Below are 23,644 nucleotides of genomic sequence, written 5' to 3' on the forward strand. Positions count from 1 at the left end.
CGATGACAAGGCACCGTTGATGAAGATAGGTCCTCTCTCGAAACGCCAGCCAGCCTATCTGAGGCACTTCCTTTGTTGACACTATCCCACAAAGTGATTCCACCTATAGGCTCCCATTTTGCTTTCTTAGGAAAATTGTGATTTTTAGAAATGAAGGTAGTCTCTATTACCTAGAAAAGTGGTGAATAACCTTAAAATTTTAATAAGGTGGTGAAGCTTGATGACGGTAGGGTTGATCTGTTAATCTTATCTTTCTTCAGTAACTGACAGATGTACATTACCTGTGCGAATATTGTCTCGAAAATGCTCTAAACTGTAGTATAAACGATAACATTTATGAAATATAATAAATGTATTTGTTTTCAGCAGAGAGAAAACTTGTGTTGTGAAAAGGGTTCTTAATGTTTATACTACGCAAATATACATCTATTTTCAGGAGGTGTGAAAAAGGATTTGTAAATAAGTGGAAACAATGTCTATCAGAGCAGCTTTTTCATTCGTGTATAATCAGAAACTGAAATGAACTAGGTTAAGGTGAATTTACATGGTTTCACGATGCTAAGTTTACCTGCAAATGAAGTTGCTTAACGTTTATATGTCTGCATCCTGCATGAGACGTGTGCACTACTACGCGTACTATTTTATTCAAAATAATGTGTTTGTGTGTCTACACACGCGTATACATACCAAGAACCTTTGCTGTATCGACTCACAGAGCCTCCTGTAAGAGACTTATGTTATTTACCACTCTAAATAATTCTAAATAATTGGATACCCATAAAAGGCAGTCTAAATATCTATAGTTCACTTTACAAAGAAGGCTTTGAGTAATATTATTGCATTTCAGAAAGCTTCCTGCAAATATATATATATATATATATATATATATATATATATATATATTATTTTTTCATCCACTTTTTTTTCTTCTTATTTACATTCCATTGGTTCTAATAACTTCCCCTGTACATTTCTTAGCATTACTGTCTGTTAGATCTCAATAATATTGTGTTAAAACGTGGAAAAACGAGCCCTTAGGTATACACTTCTTTCCCTTATTTCATTGAATGAGGGTCTCGTAATGACAGACTTGGTGTGTTTAGGTCGTATAAGAGGGACAATTAATCAGCTGCCCGCTCATAATAAGTTCACGTGTTACGTGACGCCAAACATGCGCATAAGAGTGTTTACACACTCGTCGTTTGGCTTAAAGATGGCGCTGACTGTCACTTCTACTACTAAATTCACATATAAACCCAAAAAAGTGGATGGAGGGAAGGCCGCTGTGGTTGCTCAGTGGATAGAGCATCGAACGCGTTATTTGTACGGTCGTAGGTTCGAATCCTGCTCACGGCTGGTTATTTTTTCATACACTTTCCTTTCTTCCTATTTACATTCCATTGGTTCTAATAACTTCCCCTGTACAATCCTTGGCATTACTGTCTGTTAGATCTCATTAATCATGTGTAAAAACACGGAAAAACGAGCACTTCTTTTCTCTCTCTCTCTCTCTCTCTCTCTCTCTCTCTCTCTCTATATATATATATATATATATATATATATATATATATATATATATATATATATATATATATATATATATATATATATATAGGAAAAATAAGTATACGCCTCTAAAAAACCTTTTATTGGTAACGTTTTAATCGCAGACCGATCTTAATCAGACAAAACTTAGTAGGCTCCGACGCGCTTTTATGCCATCGTCCAGCCGAGAGAGAGAAAGAAAAGAGAGAAAAAAGAAAAAGAAAAATATACATATACCAGTGGCCCAACATTTTACATATACCAGCAACCCATCATGCAGTGATAAGCAGCCAAACAGTCACGTGTGCGTACTACGCATAGCTCGTGCATTTAAAAAAACGCACCTGGGCCCGTGGGAATACCACTCAATATACACAGATAAGTAGTCAAACGACCACATGGGCGTACTACCAATGGCAGGTGCATTTTGTAAAAAAAATCAAAAACGAGTGGTCAAACAACATACAACAATCACGGCAAGTTTTTGGCCCAGATGGCTAAATTAGGCAAATTGCAGTGATTCCAGAAATTCTCTCTTTTTTTCTCTCTCTCGCTCTCTCGGCGAGACGATGGCATAAAAGCGCGTCGGAGCCTACTAAATTTTGTCTGATGATGATCGGTCTCCGATCAAAACGTCACCAATAAATAGTTTTTTAGAGGCGTATACTTATTTTTCCTTAATTCTGCGGCAACCTAAGCCACTCTTTAAAACCTCTTTCTCTCTTTCTCTCTCTCTCTCTCTCTATATATATATATATATATATATTTATATATATATATATATATATATATATATATATATATATATATATATATATATATATATATATATATATATATATACATATGTAGCCTTCATTGTGACATGGACTACCAGAGAACTTTTTCTATTATTACCTTTTGCAGTTATTGATAGCGTGCCTACCCATTCGAGGTTCTGTGAGAGTCGATATAGCAGGGGGCACGAACTCTTTCAACACACTCATAGAAGGTTGGTAAAGTATAACACTATAACACCCTGAGTTTTATTTTGCCAGACACCATTCGTGTAGGGTGTTCAGCTAATGCCCTTTCAGAAGGGTGTATTCGAAAACAACACTCGTGGGGTCTCCTTCTGGCGACAAGGCAGTTTGCATCTTTGACGGTGTAAAAAATTACTGAACTGATTGATTGTTATGTGGGGTTTACCATCACAAAACCACGATATGATTATGAGAGACGCCGTAGTGAAGGGCTCCAAAAATTTCAATCACTTGGGGTTCTTTAACGTGCACGCAAATCTGAGCACACGGGCCTACAACATTTCCGCCTCCCATCGAAAATGCAGCCGCCACAGCCCGGATTCGAACCCGCAACCTGCGGGTCAGCCGCCGCGTACCTTAGCCACTAGACCACCGCGGCGGTGCGTAAAAACTACTCTGTACGCTAACAGCACTCTTGCAGTTCGTGTCAGTGAGTGACGGGAGCTTCCATCGGAGTGCAGCGTGGCTTCGCCAAAGAAACCGAAATGGACGTAGTTGTGGTCATTCCGTTTTCAGCTCAGTTTCGGAGCGCTTGTGTTGGCGGAGTAAAAGAAACTTTTCGAGTTTCTATCAAAAACCTCATGCTGCTACGACAGCAAAAAAATTAAATCGTTAGCAATTTTTTGGTCCTTCTGAACCGAATTCTAAAGCTGCATAGCCTTCCTTTTGATAACATGGTTTGTGGGAACGATTGTCAGTACTCCACTGCCGCTTCATGGTTTCTGAAGGCCACTAAACAAACTTGGGCGTTAAAGATTTCTCTGTTTAGACAGATAGAAGGCTTACCTGAGAGATGCACTGCCCATGGTTGATTGTGTATTCTGCGCACTCTCGGTGCTCGTTGCTGTGCAATTCGTAGACTCACTGGAAGACGGAGGTGCCTCGCTATCCTCGCCTTCCGCCCGCTGCTGCTCGTCTTTCTCCGCGGGCGGTCTCCGTGGTGAACCAGATGACTTTTGGCGCTTCCCTGAAGACCGCGACGCTCGTCCTCGGGAGTTGCTCTTCCGGACAGCAGAATTCTTGGAACGCAGCTTCATTGCTGTTCTATTACTTAAGCGAATGGTAATAAGCGGGCGGCCGATCGAGGCACTTCGTTGTCGTCGCTCCCTAGCCTTTAAAGCTCGCAACCACAATGGGGGTGGGGGGAGGGGCTGATGATGATGATAATGATGATTAATGATGACGATATCTAAAACATGACCCATAAGCATTCTCGGAGATCGGACAAAAATACTAAAAAAGTCTCATTATATTAAAGTGAAGGCATAAACTAAAAAATACTAAATAATTTACCCCCGCCCCCCCAAAAAAAAAAACAAATCTCAGCATATATTCACCGAGTTAATGGTCATAAGTGGGGTGTAGCTTCGGAGAGTTTTATTGGTAAAACGTGAATCATGTGTCTGTCGGTCTGTCTGTCACGTTCAGAAGAGACAAGCATGTAAAGAGCTACGCCTTTAGGAACTTCTGCTTTAAAACAACACAGTAAGGTATCAGCCATTTTCAATGTATTTTGCCTCAAAGTTAGTAGCCTCAACACTGTCGAAATAAACTTGACTGGCGCAAATACCCTGTTTCGCTGTAGAAAAATTCTTAATGAAATCAAGGCAATTTTAATCGCAAGTCTCAACATTAGTAACCCTAATTTTTGAAACAATTTTATCATTCAATTTATACCCAATTTGTACGTGATCCCTTCTATGTAAAAATTTCTTTGATGGCCAATCCCCAAGAGTGGGTGTGAGCCATATTTATAGGCTGTTATCGTCATCATAATCAAGATCTTCTTCATCAAATACTCAGCGAGAAAGAAAAAGAATAAAACACTCGGCCAGTGACAGCGGTGATGGATACACTGGAGCAGTATCTAAGAAACACAGCTCACGTTTGTAGTATTATCTGGTAGTCAAAGCTAGGAAGTATGATGCGCTGACGGATTGCGGCTGCTGGCAACCCTCACTGGTTGTTACCGAAGGATTCACTGATGCATGAGTATAAGGCAACGAAGCAGGTCGACACTGCAAGAAACACTTTCAAGCAATAAAGCACCACGGGAACTTTTCTTATCCAAATCAAATAAGCTACAAACGCCGACTGCACAACGGTGTTCACACTCGGGCACTGATCCCTGTGGCGAATACATCCACCTTGTGCACATCTAAGAAACTTTGCTCATTTTCGCAAGATAGTTTGCTGTTTCGCAAAAACTAGCAGTTCGTCCATGTACTAATCGATCTGATGGATGAACCTCGTTGTAAAAGGAATGCAAAAGAGGAGGCATATTTTGAGCCTGTTTATTGAAGACATTTTAGTCAAACATTTTTGGATTTTACTTGGTCTTCAAAGTGCCCCTCACCAGGTTGGACAATTTGTAGCTGACGTGCGCAATGCACGAATGGTCTGTTCACGAACATGTCGGCCGAAATGTCCAACGCTTACGTACGTGTGGCGGAAATGGGTTAAATTTCAAGATAAACACTGCCTGCCCTGCCTTTCGAGGGCACACGCCGGAGAATGAGGGCATGACGTAGGCGTAGGAATTGCCCTACGCAGACGGTACTGCAGTGACATCGGTTAATAGCACTTAGATAATTTCAGGCCTGCTGACTGTTTCTCGAGTGGAATCTGATGTCACTGTTTAGACCGGTGTGTTTAGCTGCACAGACGTGATTGCGCCTGCTCTCGTTGCTAAAGAGATATTTATTGCCAAGTCTGCCGAACGTTTTTGTGGTGTGCTTCTTGGCGACTCTAGAAGACCGTGTCTTTCTGTTTCCGTTAATACCTGCAACGTCGATATGCGATGCGCTTTGTGCACTGGATATTGTCAATCTGTACAGCTGCAAATCTGAACGGCTGGGTGATGCTGCGTGCAAGTAGTCATGGCAAAAGAACCGAAATTGTGAGCGTTCTCGTTTCATTTTTAAAGAAAAGAAAGAACACTATGTGAGCGTGCATTAGTCAAGCTGACGTCCACACCAGTTTTCTTCGTCACCCGAAGGTACGCGTGTTCGCCCTACATATTTTTTTTTCTTAACCAAGGTGCAATGTGTACTTCTGACTTGTTATTGTAAGCCCTGGCATTAAAATATTCAAAGCACGTGGCAGTACGTTTTCAGAAAAGTCGTTATTCCTCTCGGGTCGATGAACATTTTGCTATTGGCAATCAGCGAATCGGACTTCTTGTGTTACTTCTGTTCACTTGGTTGAGAAAAAAGGAAGGAATGCTGTTGCATTTCTTAGTGCATTGGTTTGTGCGTAGTATTTTCTTGCCAGTGTTCCAACCACTTCATTGCGGTAATATAATTTTGCGCAAGTCTTGCCAGCCCCTTCTTTCTCATAAGTTTCCTCGAAATTTAGGTGCTTGTAGACACTTACTGTAAAGCATTCTCTTAAATGGTTTCTATTGACGTGTGAGCTCTACTTTAAGCTAGAATACTTGATAAACACTACAAAATATGCCCATTCAAGAACCAGCCGTGCAGTAAAAGCACCCGCGGGGGCTGCACGGCTTAATCTAGACTCAGTACCAACATTTTTTTCCTGGCCCAAGGTAGTCGACTTGTGGGGTTTAACGTCCCAAAACCACTATTTGATTATGAGAGACACCAGGCCCAAAGTAGTATGAGCGACTACACACCACTGCGTGAGGGGCCGGAGCAAAAGAGGAGACATCACTTCTTGTGTCGCTCATAAGATAATTTTGTGAACAGAAAGATCGTTTTTCTCTTGCATTGGTCATCCCCGTGGTAATGTACTGAATTACATACTTTTGGCAGCAGTCCACTTTCCTCAATACAAAGTGTCTTTGAAGACAGGTGTTCGAAAGAGTGCAGATAAAACTGCAGAAACTTTGAAAATGAATAGTAACAGTTCCTCCGCATTGTGGGTTCTATATTGTATGTGTGTGTGTGCTCGTGCGCGTGTGTAAAAATAAATGAAGAATGAATCAAATTTACCCCATTGCATTCGTAGTTTTGTTATCCCATCAAATTTTGCTCTTATCGACCACACGCGCAATTTGACATTTTTTGGAATAAATGGCTCACAGATAAATTTGAAAACGGTTTCAAGTCTACTGGAATAGGTAGGACAGGCTCAAGTTTGCGCAGCGCCGTTAACCGCCCTAGCGGAAAGAGGGCAAAGCTCCGGTAACTCGGACGGGCTGCGCTTGCTGGGTTTTCCCACTGCGCGCGCGGAAAACGTGTTCCTTGGAGCGCTTATCTCGCATTTGCACGCTATGGGCACCACTCCTTCGTCATCCTGAAAAGCAGGCATGCACTACTGCTGCATTGTTTGCTGCTACAAATGTGCAAGCGTCACGAAGACCTCATAACTGCCCGTCAAGTTTTTACCGCTTCTAATGCGATCAGTGCGAGAAGCAAAGGCGTTAAGAGTGGATTACGGCAATTCGCCGATACTCCGCCGTCTCATTGCTTTGAAACTTTTTGTAGTGCACAGTACTACAAACTATTAATTAACTGAAAGAAGCGCAATGACCTAACTCCGGATAAAAGAAAGCGTGTTTGTAAACTGAAACTATGACAAATAGAAAACCGCTGTACATTTCGTGATTGGGCTCTGGCTTTCCGAGACAACCATTGGTAGTACGAAAGCGGTGGAGCTTGCTAGCTTATTACACCTAAAATACCGTACTGTGAGCCCAACAAGTGTTTTATTCAGGCGACGGCTGTTGACTTCTCGTCGCCGCTCAGTGTAAAGAGATTTGCGCGGTGGGTTCGCGCTGAGCGTTTATGAGTACAGGTCTTGCAAGCAACGCCCACCGATAAGTTAGCACAATGAAGTGTTGTGATTCTAGGATCAAAGTTCGATTCCCACAAACGCCAGATACATTTTCACGGGAGAGAAACGCAAAAACAGTGCGCTCAGATTTTGGTGCAAGAATGATAGACAGGGCGTGTTGGTGTTGCACATTTCTTGCGTACGGTGGTATGCTCAATGTAAACAGAAGTGACACTTGGTGTGTGTGCACCGTTTGTCAGTGGTTGTCCGGCCGTATACTATTCAGTAAATTTAGGTGCACATTAAAAAAAACCTCAGGTGGCCGGAATCAATCTGAAGTCTCAAACCACGGCTTACCCCTTAATAGTATGATGGTTTTGGCATGTAAAATATTATGTCCTAGCATTTGCCCGAGCTGCGGGTGATATACAGCTGCCGCTATGAAAACGAGTTGAAAAAGGAACCAAGGCATATGTAAAATTTTCGATGGTTTCGTGAAATTTGGCGCAGTTATCAGGGGCGAATCTTGGCGTAATTAAAAACATGCTCGATCCTAGTGCATATCGTGAGGTATGACGACGGCCAAGGGAGCTGTCATAACCACCTCATCAACATAAGAATCAGTAAACACGCTGCGTGATAAGGCATGAATATTATCCGCAATGAAACATGCACTGCAAGAAACATGCATAATCGAAGTGGACGTACAAAATCTTTTTTTTTTTTGTGCGCATCATTGTACTTTCAAAGGAGCTGCTAAAATCAAAGGTGTCCTTCAACTTATGATACGACCTTGTTAACATCCGATGACAACCTCGGCAAAAGTGAAACTTATGAAACTGAACACACAGCATTAAAATAGTGCTACGGACTGAGCAGGGCAAACGTAAGTTTAGTCTCTTTACACTGACCTCCTAGTAAATTGAAAGCCACATGACAAACTTGGCATTCAATCAATAGAAATACCAACGCTATATGCAAATCAACGCGAAAGCGTGGTGGTAGTTTGCTGACAGCTCATAGAAGAGACGAATGCAGCCGCAAATGCGCGTTTTACCGCTAACACACATACAAATTTTGCGCCGTCCCCTCACTTTTAACGGCACAGAAAGGCAACTGTTCACCATCGACTTTTACAGTCCATTCGATCAAACAAAACTTGTTTGTTTCACTTTCTTGGCGTCGCAAAGTTTGTCAATAAATCGTTCTCGGTTCAGATAAGATTCACACTTTGAAAACGTTTTCATAATCTTTTTAAACGTTTGGAGCAAGCCACAGATGATGTTGCATGGGGAGGGCGACCACATAAGAGTGCGTGTAGAGCGCGTGAACGTGCTGAAATAGCGCAGGCAGAAGGCGGCAACGGTGTACCCAGTGACCGGCTTTTGATAGAAAGGCAGCAAAACGCACGCGGAGCAGCACCCTCTAGCCGAGGTTAGGAGGCCTATAGCTAAACCAGTGTCTTTTTAGACGGAAACTGCACAATGAAGTTGTTAAGCATGTAAAAGTTGTCGCGAACGCTTTATCATTTAACGGGACACGATCGTGGTAAATTTTTCACAGCATCCCGTACGCCCGCTCACTCGGGCAGAACGAATGACGTCATGGACACAGTAAGCAGGTCTGAAAAAAATTATTTATAGGTGGCATTGCATCTGTCCTCTACGTAGACGTTTGTGTTCAGATGTCACCAACAGTCACACGTGACATGGCAAAAAATATTTCAACAATATGTGTATTTTGATTGATATGTAGGGTTTAACGTCCCAAAACCACCATATGATTATGAGACATGCCGTAGTAGAGTGCTCCGGAAGTTTCTACCACCTGGGGTTTTTTAACGTGTACCCAAATCTGAGCACACGGGCCTACAACATTTCCGCCTCCACCGGAAATGCAGCCGCCGCAGCCGGGATTCGATCCTGTGACTTGCGGGTCAGCAGCCGAGTACCTTAGCCACTAGACCACCGCGGCGGGGCATATGTGTAGTTTGTTGCTTGAATCGACGAATAAAACGAGATAAATAATGAGACGCACAAAAGTGAATGTGGGCATCTTTTTCATTTTGACCCGAGGATTGCGTCAAGATGTGGGATTATTGTGCCAGAATTTTGAATGCGTTCGAGTCCCCGCGACTAGCTCATCAAGCAGGCCCCAGCTGTAAAAACAAAATAAGTATTCTTACGCGTTCCAGCACTCAATATGCTCATCTATTCTACCACATCTAATTCCATACGAGCACGTACCGAGGTGCACATACTGCAAAGCGTCACCGCTTTGCTGCAAAGACAATGCAATGAACGCGAAAGCAACAAATTGTAAGGTCACGCGCCCAATGGCAAGCACATCAAAACATGCCCTGCGTTTCTTAGCACAAATTACGCACGAAATGTACTCACAGGTACAGATGAAAGCCAACAAGCGCCTCTGTTGTTACTTCGCTGTGTCTGAAAAGCGCACCCTTTTCGCAAACGAAGACTGTGCAACGATTGCAGTGACCTTTGTGTGACCGGTCACGACAACAGCATCGTTCCGGGAAAAGCCAAAGGCCAGCCAAGATGTACGATTTACCCCACCGGAAGATAAGCGCTCGCGTTAGCGTCCATCCTGCTCCAGTCCACGGGGTGAGAGTACACGTGGGAGATGAGAGCGCGCGCTGCCACGTCGTCACGAGGTGGCGACGCACGCTATTAGCGCCATTTTGCTGGTAATGTTTAAATGACGATAGACCAGCGGTAAGCGGTAGATATAAACAGCTTGCCGTCTGAACGTTTCAGGAGGGGTTCATTCGTGGCACAGTGGTTAATGCCTCACACTCACACTTCAGAGGCTCCACGTTTGATTCAGTGTGCCGGAGTTTTTCATGAATTATTTTTTTTGCGTTCTAATATATATAGATGCGTAAAGATGTACGGTGAGCTGTGGTGATGCCGACGCCGGCAGCAAAATCCAGCCGCAAGTGTCCATGTAATTGATATCCCAATAAAACGAGAAAGAAAAGATCAGTCCCGGCAACCAGCTACCTCTATGTATTGCGCGTGGCGCTTGCCACTACGTTGAGGAGCATAGTTGCCAAGAATACCAATAGAAAGCCATTTATATACACGTTATACCGTTTGGCAGTCCTCAGGGCTTCGTAACTTCAGCGCTTTTCTGTCATCAGTAGCCAGCTTGCGCGAAAGTATTGTATTGGGCGTGCTCTCAAGGTCATCGCTTCTAGCGTTTCGATCAGTGCCGCCTTCAATAAGCGTTGTCTCTCCTGCGTTTGCCCTTATCAGACTCGTTATTCGGGAAAACACGAAAGTCACTTCGCTAAGGCACACCCTGCTCAAGCATGGGGAAGTTGCTCGCGCTGGTCCTGTGCGTACTTGGGCGTTCGTTTCGTGAGTCTTTTTTTCGAGTAGCATGCTTTAAGTGCCGAGCGGGGACAGCTGCTAGTCCACGCACATCTTGTGTATGCTCACTTTGTGCGTGCTTTCTGCTTGAGGTGTGTACTGCAAAGTTACAGGTCGTTGTCAATTTTCACGTAATTTTGCAATTAGTTGCTGTAGCATTCATTCTTTCGCCTTTTTGTCGAAACAATCCACAGAAAAAGGCCCAACTTCTCTGTGAAGGCACGTTTCGATTTCCTGTTATACTGATCCTGAGAAAAAAGAATAACCACATTTCTTTATTGATCGAATGGCTTCAATAATAACATTATCGTCTCACGAGTTGCCTGTTAGAAATTTTTTTAATTTGTCAAGTCTGAAAGAATTGTAGGGATTTGTCGCACGCTTCAAGTGTTTCTCTCTCATGTCGTACTAGCAAACGCATAGAAAGTTCTACGCAGGGAGGTGGAGGGGACAAGAAGATGCGTTCTTTCGTCAGCTGGCGTCTTCACACTGAGTACTTAGTTTTCATTTTTTTTTTGTTAAGCGTGGAGCATATTTGCAAAGTGATCGCGAGCAAGTGCGCACACACATGGCGGCATCTTGCGGCGGCCGCTGTAGCTATGAAGACCGCGGTGCTGAAATATGCCAATGGCCGTTGACTTTGGCTTATGGCGCAGTCATTCTGGTAGCTGGCATCATTTGTAGATAGAACATGAAGTGATTTCTAACTTACTGTACATTCCAGGTCGCGGGCGACGCTTTACATTTGGCTCATGTTCTCTCATGAGCCTCGACTACAGATCGGCAGCGTATTGTACCTATGCAAAATTGTGTTGCAAGGCCCCTTTCAACTATATATTGCATAATAAGCACATGGAAATCTACTATAGAGTATGTGCAAGCTCAATTAACGTTCAGTGAATAAAATTCTCTCGTGTAACTCGCTGCATTGAACATATTTGCACGTGTCTCGCCATGCACACAAACGTACGTTGCTATCTGCGAGGGCGGAATAATCTCCCGCGGTCCTGAAGACCAGAAAAGACAGCCAGGCGGCGCAAATGTTACGCAAATTCTTCCGTTATATCTGTCGTCAGTATATAAACTAAAGACAACATATGTGTGAAGTGAAGCGACGTGAAGTTTATTTCTTTCAACCAAAGAAGGAAGCCGGAGATTAAGGCTGGGATGCCTGACAAAGGCCTCGGCTCCATTGTACAGTCTGGCGACCGTTAAAAAAACAATACAACTAAACACATAGCATAATAAATAGATAAATAAGCAAGCTTGCAAGTACAACAAAATAAAGTATTCTTAAGCATATAGCAGTAAAAATGTTATACCTAACAGAGACCAGAGTCGAGTAAATCTTTCTTTGTTTTCTTTTTAAATATTTTCAATGAAACATCAAAAATAACATTTCTAGACATTATGTTCATAGCCACAGTCACCTGATAAGTTCATTTTTGTTTTCCATGGTGTGCGTCTCAGGAACCCGCAGGCTTTGTTTTCGAAAATGGTCTGCAGCATTAGTCAAATTATTGCTTTGAGTATGTAAATTGTTTCACTTTATTATGCTGCAACAGACGAAAAAAGTAGACTTGGTTCAGCTTAAGCAAAGCATAGTGACGAAACAATGGCGAAGTGGGAAGATCCTGGGGCCTGCCGCAGTAGCCATGAATTCACCGCAAAGCTCTCTTTTGAAGTGCTTGTAGTTTCTCATCGTTAGTAGTCGTAGTTGTTCATCAGAACAGAATAAAGTTGATTAATTTAGAATCTACACGCACATAATACATCTGCAGTCTCAACAATACAGGTACAAGACTAGTCATCTTGTAGAGACAGCTAACACTTTTGCTTATTGCTGACGCTAATTTTAAGACATGCTTGCTCCAGGAAAGCTTCCGGTGAAACCAGACACCGAGATATTTTATAGAATCAACCTCATGCATTTTACTAGTCCAAACTGGCTGTTTACCTTATAAAAATCTGCAGTATTATTTGGTCTAAAAATAATATAGCTGGTTTTCAATAAATTTGACGAAAACTTGTTGAATTTTAGCCATGATTGCAGGTTGCCTAAGTACCCGTTCACGATAGCCTCTGCTTGTACAAGAGAATTCGCTGTAAAAATATATTTATATCATGAGCATACATGATTATATCATGACAACCTGGTAGTATGGTTATAATGTTGATATATATAAAACAATAGTGGTCCTAGTATTGAGCCTTGAGGTACTAGTTCCGCAAGTGACAGTCAGTTGGTTAGATGTAAGATTGTCGTTCACCCGTACGTAGGGCAGTCTATGACATAAGTAATCTTGTACTAAATTGAGTGTTTTTACTATATTCTATGCTCGCGTGACCGCTGCCGTTGCGGTTTGTTTCTTGTTCTACTATAGGGTTTTTTTCATTCATATTCATCATGTTCAAAATATATACTGGCATTACGACAGTCTTCTTTGATTTTCTACCTTGAAGCACAAGGTTGTGACTTGGTTAAACGCAAGCCAGTGCCATCATGAGTGCTAAATATTCCACAGGGGCTCGCATGAGGACAGAGTGTGATGTCAACTTATCGCTTACACTCGGCCAACGCACACAAAGGGCACAATAGCACATCAGCGATGCAAATATGAACACACACACGCGCACATTCACATACATGCATGCTCACACACTTCAAATGACACTAAAGAAAAAGAACAACTTAGCCTAGATTGAAAAACTGTGCTCTGAGAACTCTAATGTCATAGGTTTCACTGCCATAAGCTCGTTGTTACCGGAGAAAGTGAAGGTTAAAGTTTCCTTTTTAAATTTTACACCAAAATATCCGCGCATCATGTAGAATGCGGCGGCAAGGCAGGTTGAAAAAGACGAGGGAGCTGTTCTGAAACAGGCCAACTCTGAAACAAATCTTGTCAAAACAACCTTTCAAGTTGTGATATTACGTTATATACCACCTTTTTGATTCACATCTACTGTGGCTTGATTCCATTTTCTTAATTTTTATTCATATTTTCCTGGGGGCATGCGGTTATTAGCGAACCGTTCGCATTATTTCAATGAAAGTGAGGACGGCAGAAAGTTCTGCTGATAGGTAGGAGTTCTTCATGAATAATTATTCGCGTCTGCACAGGCACACTATTTTGCAGTCATTTGATTGGCTAGGTGCAGCACGCTGTTTTCCGGTATAATGCTTTCGCCCGTATGCTTTGGTCGCTGTGTTCTTTGAGCCATGTTTCGCTCACGTATTATTGAGTTCAAGCAGCCGCGTCAAAATAAAACTATGGTTCGCACGCATTTGCTTCTATCAGGATTGTAATATTGATAACCTGCAAGTAAAGTAAAATTATTGCGGCTAGTTAGTTAACTGCTTTGTCTCTGGTGTTGTGCCAGCGTTCATTTGAGCAAAGGCTGTGATGTGTAACTTTGCGCGTGCAACACTGGTTCAGCGTCGCTCAAGAACGTTCAGAGGGAGCAAGAAACTTGTCCGGATGGTCTCGAAAGTGCAGCGGACGAGCTACGTACGTTCATTCTAGTATTTTTTCACACATTCTTTGCGTCGAGCTCGAGCGTTGCATTACTGTCATTGCCACTTGCCGGCGATACACGTAGTGGTGCAAGTGGAGCCTTGTCTAGAGGTATCTCTCACATTTTGTCGTTGCCGCAATCGTAGTGTCTATAGAAGTTTTCCTACAACAGGAGTACGTCATCTTAAATTGGTGAATATGAGTGAGCTCAGTTAGTGCACATTTTTTGACGTCATTTGCAATAAGCGTTGTTGCATTATGAACAATGGGAGTACTGGAATTCGGAGCATCTCTTATACCTGCTAACTCTCCCTATTCTCCCGGGAGACTTTACATTTTTTAGTCGTCTTTCAGATGCTGCAGTTAATACTTTCAATCCCCTACTAAACGGCCTCAACGCAATTAAAAAAAAGACGAGCTACCATAAAAAACTTGGGATTAAATCAATACTAACTTATTCATATGACGCACTGAACAAATAGGAACGTCCATGCCTTTCGAAAGGTGCCCTGTCCACTGCTTTTCCTAGTCACCTGCCGGGCAAGCCTCTTTTTACCAGAAATACACAAACACACGCGTGTATCCCAACGGCTAACACTAGTGGGTACGTCGGAATATTTTCTTGGCAAGAGGTCGTATGCTGGATATCTGACCCTACTGCAAACTGGGAACGACAAAAAGTTTTTGATATGAACATAAACTTTCTTATATGTTTGAAAATTATTCTGAGGTCCCTTTGAAGTAATATTTTCAAAAATAAAGAATTTAGTAGACTGATCACCAAAAACACTTTTTCGGACATGACCTTGGCCAGTATCTGAAGTACTTATGTTAGCACGTATGCTTCACGGTAAACAACCCCTTAACGCAAGCACAAGAAGAAAAACAACACCTAGATGCACGCTATATAATTATCGTCGGTGCACATTGAGCGTCTGCATTTCCTGGTGAGGTCTGGCTAGCTATTTGAACGACTATGGTAACATGAAATGCTGGAACCGGGCAGCTCTGACACCAAATCAATGAAACCTGTGGTATTTCAAAGAATTTAGCCTCTTCCTATTGTCGAATACGATGTCTGTTCCACTGTGTGTAATCAGTTCTTAATGTACGCCGTAAAGTATACAGAGTGTCATTCGCCTGAATAATAACCTTACCAGTTATTTGGCTCATGAAGTATCTGTGAAATGCTTCCGTCTCAAACAGTTACATTTCAGTTCATTTTGTTTTCTAAATCTTTAGGTTTGTTGTCCATGCATGACACCATTGTATTCTTGGACTGTCCATTCAGGCTGAAGAATATTTTAGACCTGTTGATATTCATTTGTTTTATATTGATTTGTTGCTCTTTCCTTATTTTATTGCTGACTGCCATGCTAATTTTACATTTATGGTATCTTTGTTGAGCAAGTCCCGTGATAACGTTACTGTTGAACCTCGTCCTGCATATTGCTTTCCGCAAATAGCAAGTTTACGAGAAGGATCCGCAAAAGGGAAAGCTTGTTTTCTCACTCTGAGCAGACCATACATGGTACCTCTCTATCTAGAGAGTGCAAAACCGCGACCTTTTTAACACCCCGCTCAACACGTTGGTATCGCTTGTATTTGCAGCGCCCGAGGATCGGAGCAGGGTGACGAGATACCCGGGGTGGGATCGTCGGGTTCCATGTCGATAAGTGGCGTCTTGGCTGCCGTTCCACAGCTCTTAGTCAATAAAGAGTTTAATTCTAATATAATTAAGTTGTCATTCGAGGTCACTTGTCCCACTATGAAACGTGATACCACTGTACACTCCATGCGTGAAAGCACGATCATATACAATTGGTGGAGTTATACGTGCCGCTACCACCATATGGGTGTTCTTTGCACCCCCCCCCCCCCCGTCGAATACGGCCGCCGTGGCTTGAAGGCGAATCTGCGTCCTCCGGCATAGTCACACGACACCCATTGAGGCTATTCTACCATGGCAAATGAAAGCACAAAGGGAAACAGGCTGCGAAGTTTCATCAAGCGTTTATTTGCTAGACTGGGTTACAATCGTCAGAAACGTTTTAAACATCACCATAACTATACTTTTTAGAAAAGTAAGCCAATGACTTCTGTCAGTTAAACAAAATTCTCAATCGCATGCGTTTTCAATTGCGCATGCTAGCATTGAGAGGTAGAATGGAATTATGCACGCATGCAGTATTCCTTTGTCATCTACATGATTCTCCTTTGTCGTGAGAAACTCAACACAAAATGCACTTCTAGTAACAGCTGTGCACAGCAGGTAAGTACCGACACTTTCACTCACCTATATGAAAAGAGGGAGAGGGGAACCAAAAAGAGAGAGTGGGACAAGCAAATTGAGAGTAAAAGTAACCACCACAGCCACAGCGCTTAGAACACAATTGTGGCATGCACAATGACTGCTAGTTGACAAGCGAGGCGAATCGCCAGACGCATCTGAAGCAGAGGAGTATGTAGGCACAGCAAGCTTTAACGTTATAGTGAATTTGCACACTCCAGTGCTAGTTCCTCCACTCAAGTACTCGAGCTTCCGTGACGCCAAGAGCCACTGACATCACTCACGAAAGAACACCGTCGTGTGCGAGGTCATATCTTATTTCTCTCGCACAACCCACGTTGTAACGTACGTATACACTACTAAGACGGTCGTTACCGCATAAAAAACATTGTCATTTAAGGGCTGGCGGTGTACTGTATCTATTACTCACGGTCGCACTTGTGGTAGGCACGTAAAAAGAATATAAGCAAACGTTAACACAAAACAACTAAACGAGGTTGACGCGCCCACGGAACACCTACCACGATGGAGACAGTCTGGCCTGCATGCTGCGCCTCTCCAAGCAACAAGTGGAAGAATAAAAACAGACGTGACCTCCGACATGGCAACCGCGCGGCAAGCGTTTGCCCTCTCGGAGGCTTCAAGAAAAAAAATTAAATGAGGCAGAGGTTAATAGATGGCGCAGCCTTCGTGATGCCGTTGGAACTGTATGCATAGTTTGGGGTAATCGTTTTCGCGAAAACCTGATAAGCCCTAGTATCTAGTAGTAGTTCGTTCATCATTGTGCAATCATTGAGAAACTTCGGATTGTCTAAGAATCAGATACAGCATATTTCTGTGTACGCATGTTGTGGTATGGCCACAAAACGTAAAAAAAAGTTGACCAAAGCTTACTTGTCACTTCTGTCACTATGGTCAGTCGAAATACATTGCTATATAAGCTTGTGGGCTTTCGTAGTGGGGTGTTAGTAAACACGTCTGAGTGTGTGCCCCTGTGGAGAATTGTTGATTATACTCTTGTTCATTGAGTTCACTCTATTTGTGTACTAAGTGTCCTTGTGTGCAGTGTAGCTATATGAATTGCATCAGCATATATTAGGCGTCCGGTGTCAGTGAGTGATCTATGAATGGGCTGACTCGCCAACTATCCCCTGGGAAGGCGTGCTGGTGGGTATGACAACGTACGTCGCCGCAGGCAACTTTTTTAGTATCATTGAGTCCCTCCAGAAGACGCAAGGACCCGCCTACTTCACGGTTGTGACGCTCTCACACCTCCAGCTACTTATATAACTTTGAACATCCATCTATCAAAATTGTACTAATTAGCTGGAATGGTTTCGCTGCGATAGAGTGTACTAGAAGTCTTGAGTGACATGACCGCGCCTCGCCACCTGATCCCTTCCGCATTGCCCGTAGCGGTGGAGCTGTAGTCGATCAGTACTGAAAGAGCCACGTTCCGCGTGCAGGAACTGCTATGCGTTTCGGCTCCTCTGTCGCACTTTCTTGATGCAGACTTTTTCGTACCTGCCAATCATTCATGTCTAGCACATGATTTCATAGTCCTTGAAGTTTGACACGCCAATGTCCTGAATTCGAACTCCATAAAGGCCCTTGTGCGAGATGGAAATTAATGCAAACGGTGTGTATTATACTGATTTTTCTCTCTCAACTCTTTTTTCGTTGGTTAAGACTCTACAATATTCAGAATAGCTGAGTCGATATATTGGAAGTTAGCTGTCCTCAGAAAACAGAGAGATTAAAAAAACGAATACTGTGTCACGCGCACGCAGAACCAGAAAGACAAAAGTAAAGAGGGCAGGGTAAGGAAATCTGAACCCCTCACACCACGAAATGATTCTGTAATTTAGCTTTTCAGGGTATACTAAAATATTTGCGCGCATTTACAGCGACCACCAAGTGCCAAAGCTAGGCGTTCTGCTGCACACCCCAAACCCTAAAAAAATCTGCCATGGTAGCCCTACGTCGATAGTTTACTGTTGGCGAAGCTGAATATAGCGTGTCTCTACAAATTCGCACTGTGGATTTCACCTTTTCGACAGTATGATGTCTCATAAATAGTTTACAGGGCTGGTGTCACCAGATTTCGAGGCTAACCCAAGCTTTTGGGTTTATTTCCTCTGTATACAAAAATTCTCCCCACGAAGGGTCGGATCCTACAAACACGTACAATATATTTTATTTACTTCTAAAAGTGTAGATGAATGCTCACTCTCGTGATCTAGGCCCATCGCTTGCGTAGCAGCACTGACGTTCAAAATAGGAGAAGCAACGGCAATTGTCGTGACGTCACACCAGGTCTGTAGTGACGTGAGTGAACTCCCTCATCTCTGAAACGAGCGTACCCAACGTACCAGCAATGCATCGGTTGTTGTATTACTCGCAGAGCTTCGATCACTTCTTGGCTAAGTGCTACGCATCGAAACCTGCGAAGGCGTTCTGTTTTGCTGGCGCTTGTGTGGCACCAGTGTGTGAGAGCAGACGAAATTCAGCACGATGCGCGTCACAGCCTTGAGTGATCACGTGGCCAAGCCACTTATGTATCGACGTGACATCCGAACTCAGTGCCGCAAAACCGAAACCGCAAATGGTCCACCTAAGTAGAGCAATATTGAATTATTTAGCAGAAATACACGAATCTTGGTGCGTGCATTATGCTTGTTGGAGCTGAAGGAAACGCTTACAGCAAAGAACATGCATGCCACAAATTTGGTGGCACCACCCCTTTAAGTCTAACGTAATCGGACGAGAAATGCACCGCCTAAAATAGTAGCTGTGCTAAGCAGCATTGAATATATATATATATATATATATATACATATATATATATATATATATATATATATATATATATATATATATATATATATATATATATATATATATATATATATAAATATTTATATATATATAACTCATCCCCTGATGAAGGGAGGACCCCTCCCGAAACTGTTGGGAAATAAATATATTTATCCTTGTTGACAACGCTCCCGTTGTGCCATATCATATATATATATATATATATATATATATATATATATATTCATTTTCACATCATACTGTTTCACACGTTGATTTGTGTGCCACTGTCATATATTTGACATTAGATATAAAATAGACACGTGTTGGGGGCCCCCAATGTATATAAGCAGCACGTTGACGTTTGCAATGTATTCACTGACGAAGGCCGGACCCCGGCCGAAACGTAGGAATAATAAAAGTTTTCTTACGTTTGCCCGCTCAAGCCAATTTTTATTTATCCTGGATCCACAGAAGACACTCGCTTGACGTATATATATATATATATATATATATATATATATATATATATATAAATATATATCTGAGATATAACAGACAGTAATGCCAAGGCATGTACAGGGAAAGTTATTAAAACCAATGGAATGTAAATAAGAAGAAAGAAAAGTGGATGAAAAATTACCAACTGTGAGCAGGAATCGAACCTACGTCCTTCGAGTTACGCGTTCGATGCTCTAACCACTGAGCTATCACAGCGGCCCTCCCTCCATCCACTTTTTGGGGTTTATCTGTGAATTTAGAAGTAGGAGCGACAGTCAGCGCCATCGATAAGCCAAACGACGAGTGTGAAAACACTCTTATGCGCATGTTTGGCGTCACGTAGCACGTGAACTTATTATGAGCGGGCAGCTGATTAATTGTCCCTCTTATACAACCTAAACACACCAAGTCTGCCAGTACGAGACCCTCGTTCAATGAAATAACCGAAAGAAGTGTATACCTAAGAGCTCGTTTTTTCGTGTTTTTAACACAGTATAATGAGATATAACAGACAGTAATGCCAACGAATGTACAGGGGAAGTTATTAGAACCAATGGAATGTAGATAAGAAGAAAGAAAAGTGGATGAAGAAATAACCAGCCGTGGGCAGATATATATACATGTATGTATGTATATATGTGTATATATATATATATATATATATATATATATATATATATATATATATATATATATATATATATATATATATATATATATATATATATATATATATATATATATATATATATATATATATATGAGTATATGCGCGTGTGTAGCGGAAACAATACAGGGCTGGTACTTGCCCATGTTTTGTCTGCCACGAAAGTACATACAGATGCACGTGACAAAAAAAAAAACGTTCCTGAATGCTTCCAGGCTCGGAAAGTAAAGCTTACGGTTTTCGGGAAAATAAAGCTGTCTGTGCAATAAGAAGATCGCATAGTATTCTTTTTTTTCAAAGCCATGCAGCCTCTTGAAATTAGACTAAGTGGTTTTGTACACACGCATACAAATTTGGTTCGTGTAGGGAATGCAAGACGCATCAGTAGAACAGTCCGTGTGTCCAGCAATCATGGTGGGGTGGTCGGCCAGGCCTGATTAATGGATCGGACGTGGCTTCCCGCATCACCAATTCGGTTCAGTCACTCAACTTAATGCGCTAAATGATCGTATTTGCCGAGTGTAAGGCTTGAACGAATTTATCGGGAACTATTGCACATGATTTAGAACTAGAATTATCGCAAGCTAGTTGGGCGGAAATCCGTAAGCTGCATTTTCTTTCAAATTTCAAAACCTATTTGCTATTTTTGGATTTAGAAGAAGCTCAGAAAGTGCACATTGAACCATTTTTCCTAGGTTACGATTTTTTTACGTTTCTGAACAAAAAAGAGCACTAGAATAAAATGCACTTTGCAGCTTTACTTACCGATTGTGGAAACATTTCTTCGCACTTTCTTGTTGTGTTTCTCAGCTTCTCATTCACATCTAGCGGGAGATATGAAAGAAAAAAGTGCATTTTTTCTACTTTCTCCTTACAGAATGGATTTATTGCGCACATAGTACTACTGCAACTCATTTCGATAAATGTAAAATAGTTTGTATAACAAAAAAGAGAACTACAGAATTTTTGTGCGCAATACTTCCACAGAAACAAAGAAAGGAACATTGGCAAAAATTATTTTGCATATGAAGCAAGGTTGTTAAAAAAAAACGCACCGCTTCTGTAGGGCTGAAATAGTACTTTGCTGTGAAGGCCGCAAAGAATAAACATGGTACTTTTCAAGCGTATACAAAGCGCTTCTTCAATGAATCTGCTGAATCAAAAATATACCCAGAATAATTTAACAAAGTATGTCATTCTTATACTCAGAGCGCAGCCTCAGTAATCTAGATTGCGCTAATTTTGAATACGATCGGGTAGATTCGAACGTGAAAAAGAAAAAAAAAAGCTTGTGTACGCATCACAAAAATTAGCTGTGCTAAGCTTCGCTATTTCCATTATTTACTATGAAAAACTTGCAAGCTTGGAAATTTCACGCCACTGTAATTTTGAATGTCGTAGGAGCATTAACTATAGGTCATGACCGTTTGAATATCGGACACAGCAATGAACTCAGTGATATGGCGATGAATTTCGCGTTGGTTTCCTAAACACGTTATTGCGGACAGGGCCGTGCTGACAGAATACTGTTGCTTTGGTAAACAGCATAGCAAAAAGCGTTCTCACATAAGTGCACTTTGTGCACTTGTGCTATATATACGATATGTCGCTAACTTCCCCCTTCTATTATGTGCTATACCATGCCCCGGTGTGAACACTCGTACGACGTTAGTACAGTATTGTGAATACAAAGCTAGGAAGCGGTACTCGTTATTTGTCATCAATCCAGCATTCTACTTCAAGAACCTTCGACGTATATTACCGCTGCCATTGTTGACGCTGAATAAAAGCAAAAGCAGCGGCCGGCACTTCATGGTCCGAGACAGAGGAAACAAAACATTGGAAGTGAAAAAAAAAAGCAATGCCAGATGACAGGAACTCGTCTGTAGCTCCGACTTCTTTCATCTACTGCATGGATTGCAACAAACGGGACGGAACAAAACTGCTCATCGGGCCGCTTCCGAACTAACCGCAGACGATATCCAATGCAGTGCGCTTCGGTGCCACACTCGCAGAGAACGCGAGTCGGTTGGCCCGTGGGTGGTCGAACAAGAGCAGGACGACGAGCACGATCGCTGCCCAGGACGACGGCTTCCAACGAGAAAGCGCCTTGTCAACGTTCTGTTCCTTCGTCGCAGATGCACTCTCTCTATATATCTACCGCGTACTGAAAGCCTTCTCCGCGTCTCACATCACCGCCCGTGCCAAAGTCGCGGGACAAGGAAACGAACCTGCTATACGAGGCCCGTGTACATGGACGCGACGGGGGCGGGCTGAGTTGAGTGGCGGGTTCAGCTTACCTTGACGCGCCCGAGTTTATATAAACTCGCACGGATGAGTTGAAGTGAGCGGTGATCGCAGCGACGCTTTGCGTCGAGGCGAGCCGAAAGCCCGTCTTCCGGTACCGGTTTCCGCTCCTCCAAGCCTGCGCTCTCGCCGCTGTGGGCTGCGGTTGTTTACGCAGTTGTCGCTCCGCCACCGCGATGGTTGTCTTGGCTAACACTGCACAACGCGATGGCAGCAGTGGTTCTGTTGCGGCACAGCACTCGCCGCAGGCGTATCCGCAGCCTGACGCACCGTCCCCTGTTCACCTCTGGCTATAAAAATTTCTGACTTTGGTCAAGAACACTGCATTGCTTCCCCGCAAAGCACATTAACATACACTAGTAGTGAATGCGTATTAACAAGGAAATGCGGTTCTTTTTCTACCGACTGGAATCGTTTTACCGTGCTGCGTATGATATTTCACTTTTTCGAAGTTTCGTCGCAACCTAACTGCCACCATATTTAAGAAATTAAAATTTTCTTTAGAAAATTGTTTCCAAAATTGAATAGTGTAGTAAAGTGACCAACCATTACTTTTTATAGTGTAATCGTAGATGGTTTAGCGTACTGTCTGGGATAATTGGCGTGGAACAACCCTCATCTCCTCCAAAACCCGAACAGTAAACCCGAAAAAACGTTCGTAGTGCCTAAGTCCATTCAGGGATTCATGAAACACGAATTAAAAAGAGCGAAACCAACCCTGGACTACGCTTTGCCTCTGGGGGAAATTACATGTATTGGTAAAGGCACTTAATTTTTGAGATCTCTTGCTTGCACCATCGGGCGGTCGCCAAGCAGAAGGCTCATTTTGTCAAACCACTTCCACT

At 42.5% G+C, this 23,644-nt stretch overlaps 1 protein-coding gene across 1 annotated transcript in view; it reads right to left on the reverse strand.

Moving 5' to 3' along the window:
- The window catches only part of LOC142776639 (uncharacterized), a 70,900-nt gene extending 67,239 nt beyond the window's left edge, over nt 1-3,661 (reverse strand). Inside the window, exon 1 of the mRNA XM_075880619.1 lies at nt 3,354-3,661. Within this exon, the coding sequence (XP_075736734.1) occupies nt 3,354-3,604 (251 nt within the window). The 5' untranslated portion in view covers nt 3,605-3,661. The remainder of the gene's footprint in view (nt 1-3,353) is intronic.
- Between the last annotated feature and the right edge of the window lie 19,983 nt (nt 3,662-23,644).

This window comes from Rhipicephalus microplus, chromosome X (assembly GCF_043290135.1).
Source record: "Rhipicephalus microplus isolate Deutch F79 chromosome X, USDA_Rmic, whole genome shotgun sequence".
Classification (NCBI taxonomy): Eukaryota; Metazoa; Arthropoda; class Arachnida; order Ixodida; family Ixodidae; genus Rhipicephalus; species Rhipicephalus microplus.